Below are 4,882 nucleotides of genomic sequence, written 5' to 3' on the forward strand. Positions count from 1 at the left end.
ACTTCCCCTACGTAACTAAGGCTCCTGATCTGTTGCGTAAGTATAATTCAGTATTAAACATTGAACCTGAGTATAATTCAGTATTAAACATTGAACCATTATACCGAGAGCTTATAAATAAATACTTACTCATGCAGTATGGAATTCCAAGGAAGGTCCAAGAGTTGTTGCTGCAGGTGTTGATGAGCTGATGGTCGTCACCCGAGGTGAGGTAGGAGGTGTTGGGGCAAGTGTAGTAGATCACCGTCCCATTCACGAACTCTGAAGTCCAGTTGCTCTGCCAGTTGGTGTTGGGCGCAACTGCGGGTCCTGGGCACGCTGTACACACGGGTAAAGTTAGAGATTTTAAAGATTTCTTGTACCTCACGTCTTATTTTCGAGACGCAGATACGCAAGCTGCAGATAATTTTTCAGATTTATAATGATGATGATATAATATACAAGCTACAGATAATGTTCCAGATTTATAAGCAGTTTTGAGACGCAGATACGCAAGCAGCAGCTAATGTTTCAGATATTGACATTACGAACAATGAAAGCTGACCGATGAAACGCAGCTATCCCGTTCTTATCATCATTCTATGAGCAGAATTACTTAAAAGTTATTGTGCAAACGAGTGAGTTACAAATGAACCATCATCTTCTGTCGCAAATTCGCTGAAAAATAGAACAATCAAGTTATGCCAAAATGTATCATAGAGTTAAGAGCCTCTAATAAGACATAAACTCACAATCAAAACATGTGAATCTGCTTGAGATTTGCTCGATGGTTTCGTTAGTGGAGGAGGTGACGTTCCAGCCTGAGACGGGCTGACACTGCAGTTCTATGTAACGTTCACCCAGCAAGCTGGCGGTGTTAGGGGGGCAGTTGTAGCGTATTTTGTCGTACTCTCTGAAGCCAGTGTTGTTTACTAGGATGGTGTTGCTTATGCTTGGTGGTGGGCTGCTGCTGCAGGCTGAAAATGAAAGGCATGTTGATACTTTGCAGCGGAAAATTTTCTTAAAGTTGCTCTTCGAATCTAATAACTGTATTTTTTAAAAATGATTAAAAATGAATTAGATTATTTTCATGATCATTAATTTTCAATGATATTGGTCTCGTAGCTTAGCCATCAAATATATTTTATTTGCAAACAGATCGGTTTAACTATGAGTATGATTCATTTTTTCTTAATTTTACAGTAGTGAAAATTAATTTACAGTTCAATATAAGAAAATTTAGAGTCGCATTACTTCATGGGATGAGCTGGTTTTTCAACTGTGATACACTCTTTATAGCTAAGATATCTATTGAATATTCATCATCTTTATTGAATATCTACTGAATATTCATCATTGAATATTCATCATCATGACACGAGTTCAGACGTCCTCGACTTGGTATACTATGTAAAGTTGTACAAACTGTACAATGTACAAGACCTACTACGTAAGTCGTGTTCTAGCATACAGGGTCCCCCACTTGTTATTCAGAGTGAGAACCAAAGTATGTGCACGACCAAGTGCAGACGTGCTTGCAAACTGCGTCATGTCACGCCGCATACGTCTTTCAAGTCTCGAAAGATAAGCTAGCAACTAACAACTGTAATTACTTCAGTCACAACATCGGGACCTTCAAGTGACGTAATTGCAGACTGGTCGCTTGAACTGGCTCTTGTTTTTCCTCTCACTAATGCATCGTGGCTGTATGAACGAGTGTCGCACTTGTTTGTTGTGTTTAAATATATGCATGCATTATGAATTAATGCAAATCACGGTCATGGACAAACATAGGAGTGAAGCAATAAATTAGACCTCCGAGTGCATTAGGTGCGCAGCATACCCAATGTAAGATGGAAATTTCCAACTCTGAACTCCTGAAGTAAGACGCAGTTTGCTTCAAATACAAACCAATAATATCACGTCATACTGACTTATCGTCAAACTTCAAGAGGCCTACCTAAAAAAGCCAACAAAAATGTGCAGTCGAATATTCTTAGAATACTGTTTTTGTATATGATGCCCGTGATATTGATCCAGGGAAGAAGAATTGGTATATTTTTGATGATATTGCTATGGAAAAGAATCAAAATCCTGCTGATAGCTTTTACAACCGTGGAAGACATAAACTGCAGTTCAATTTACTTATCCCAAAACTATCACATATTACCAAGACAAACCATTAGAACGAATTTAAATTTGTTAATTTTAATCGAGTTACCTTTCATCGATATGAAGAATATTCATATTGATTATATTGCTTGTGAAATGCCCTATGCAGAGTTTCAAGAACTGTATAATACACGTATGAAGTACCTTATAATTTTGTGTTGATCAATAAAGATGAGCACCCCGGTTCTTGAATGTATTTCAAACATTTAAATAGATTATTTATTAAAAAAAATTTCTTCCATCAAAACACTCGCTCAAGCCCCGAGTTCACGGTTAATTAAAGAGTGCTCAATCGGGTTAAATGGTCGTTAACTCAAGATTTTGATGGTCAAGATAGTGGGTAATTGGTCGCACGACAGTGCTAAAATTTTTGATGGTCAAAATTCTTAATAAAATTGTAGGTAAATGACCACGTTTTATCCGGCGGTAAGTGTTCAATTTTGATGGGTAATATTCGGGGTAAATGATCGGTACCCTGTTAAGCTGTTTAGGCAAACTATTGTGATAGGCTCACTCCTATACTACTTATAATGTATGTATATATTTTCACCCTAAATATATTATATATAAGGCGCAAATCGTGATATGTGCTTATAATTCTGATGTAGCGATTAACTGTATAACTGCAGCCCTGTGGTACTTGCTCACCGACCGGAAAATGTTGCACTCGAATATAACGAAGGATCGCGTATAATGGTTTATTAGTCAAATAATGTGGATGATCACGTTTAGTCACTTATTAAATTCTTGTTATGATATGCAGTAAAGTAAGAAAGGAGTATTCATTCACATATGAGTGATTTTTGTAAATAAGTTTTTTCCATGTGTCTAACTTGCACATGCATATATAGCATAATAACATAAGAGAGCAGAAATCGTGATACTGTTTTTTTTTTCTAAAAAAAATTAGATGGCCGTATTAAGGTAAGTGCGCCTGTATTAAGGTAAGAAAATGCTGATAATTTATTAATTTCAGCAAACTTACTAACACGATTTCAGAAAAAATAAAAACAACAATAATAAAATCCATCTAAAAATCCTATTATTCATTTTTCTTACCGAACGAGAGTTATTCAGAACATTTAATTCGTAAAGACTTACCTTACTATTGCACCTGAAGTTTCAATGCCACACCCAACGCTAGAAACGGATTGTTTTTGTTCGTCTATAATTATTATTAGATTGCTGACACAAGCATAGTGCTAAGGGTGCTCTCTACTTGACTTCTGGCGAGGAATAATGGCTTGGAAGCGAGCAGTTCATTTCATGGCGCAGTGATCTGGAACACGTTTAAAATTTATTAGGAATTGATTTCGCAGACACGCCTGTATTCGTTTAATATCGCTGTTAGCCCCATTTGAGTGAGCTCGCATCTCAGAAAGTACTGCCCGGAGATTACTCGATGTCTAAATTAGCTGTAATGGCGCATTACTTATTGGCCTTTCCCGATGCTGCTCTTCTAAAGGAAAATAATGTAGCATCCATCATGGTATGCTATATAATTAGGCACGTCAGGAATATAATACTCAAAATAGGTTAAATGATTTGTTGCTGCAGACAAACACGTTTGACACTATTATTTATTTTTACTGTCTTTAGCATAACCTAATATATTTCTACAAAATATGAACCTTTTCACCATATGCGTATCTACTAGATCGCGTGATTCAAGGCTATCTACAGATTATCCAAATTGCGTGATTCGAGGCTATCTACAGTTTATCCCAGGTTGCATGATTCAGAGGCTATACAGTTTATCCAGATAGTGCGATTCAAAAGCTATACACAGTTTATCGCCTTCATGGCAACAAACATACAGGAAGTTTCTCATTCTTCGTCTCATTTTTAATTAAAGGATGTTAGGCAAATTTTCAAGTAGGAATATTAATATACTACTGCTTACAGCTCTTTATCGCCATCGCCGATTCATTCAAAAGACTATAGTTCCAAACTACAGAACAGTGATGTGATTTTAGGCATGAAATTTAAAGAAATACGCAGTAAGTAAGAACACGACTATCGAATAATAAGAAGAATAATTTCTTGTTTTCTTCACCAAGTTGGAAGTGTACATACAGGGTGATTCACAAAAACTTCCCGTTTTGTATTTCGAACCAAGCCGTCAAATGTTGCAAGAAAAGTGTGGAAAGTAGTTCATATGAAAGTCAAAGTCAGGAAGTTTATGTCCCGCCTAGCCAGTTACTAATATGCATTGCACAAGGGAGCAGCGTGCGTTTGCTGTCGAGGCGTTCTTTTCTAATGACGGTTCCACAATCGCTACTCTACTAGCAGTAACGGACGCGCAGTAACGCGGTGACTGCAACTCGGTACACGCAGCTCGCTTGTTTTTTATTTTGCAAAAACTGGCTGAAATGAATGTCAGGAATGACTGGTTCCAACAGCATGGAGCCACGGCCCACCAGCGCGATGTTCAATGCATCTTCTGAGACAATATTTTGCAGAGCGCCTCGTCATCTCCTTGAGAGGTGACCTTCTTTGGCTATCGTCATTGGCCTTATTCTTCATCGTCATTGGCCATTAGCCGTCATTTTTGGCCTTCGTCATTTGTAGGATGTCGTCTTTAGAACTGAACGATACAGAAATTCTGCAAATATCTTTTTCAAAAAAAAAATTGTATTTTAGTGATATGTTTACCAGTTTTTTATTGAGCTTTCAAATCTGGGAGTTTACGTTGGAAGAAATGAATGTAAAAAATCGTTTATGTCAATGT

At 37.2% G+C, this 4,882-nt stretch overlaps 1 protein-coding gene across 1 annotated transcript; it reads right to left on the bottom strand.

Moving 5' to 3' along the window:
• Positions 1-15: 15 nt before the first annotated feature.
• Positions 16-4,070, bottom strand: LOC125179604. The gene is made up of 4 exons (XM_047885778.1): positions 4,055-4,070; positions 732-956; positions 130-318; positions 16-29 (listed from the first exon to the last, which is right to left on the bottom strand). The coding sequence occupies exons 1-4, from the start codon at positions 4,068-4,070 to the stop codon at positions 16-18; spliced, it is 444 nt and encodes a 147-aa protein (XP_047741734.1).
• Between the last annotated feature and the right edge of the window lie 812 nt (positions 4,071-4,882).

The sequence above is a fragment of the Hyalella azteca genome, unplaced genomic scaffold (assembly GCF_000764305.2).
Source record: "Hyalella azteca isolate HAZT.00-mixed unplaced genomic scaffold, Hazt_2.0.2 contig3103, whole genome shotgun sequence".
Lineage (NCBI taxonomy): Eukaryota > Metazoa > Arthropoda > Malacostraca > Amphipoda > Hyalellidae > Hyalella > Hyalella azteca.

Bases quoted from the DNA above. Each gene is read 5' to 3' on its own strand.
- LOC125179604 (XM_047885778.1), bottom strand. The intron at 319-731 runs GTGAGTTTATGT...CCGTGTGTACAG, and splicing joins CAGATTCACATGTTTTGATT to CGTGCCCAGGACCCGCAGTT.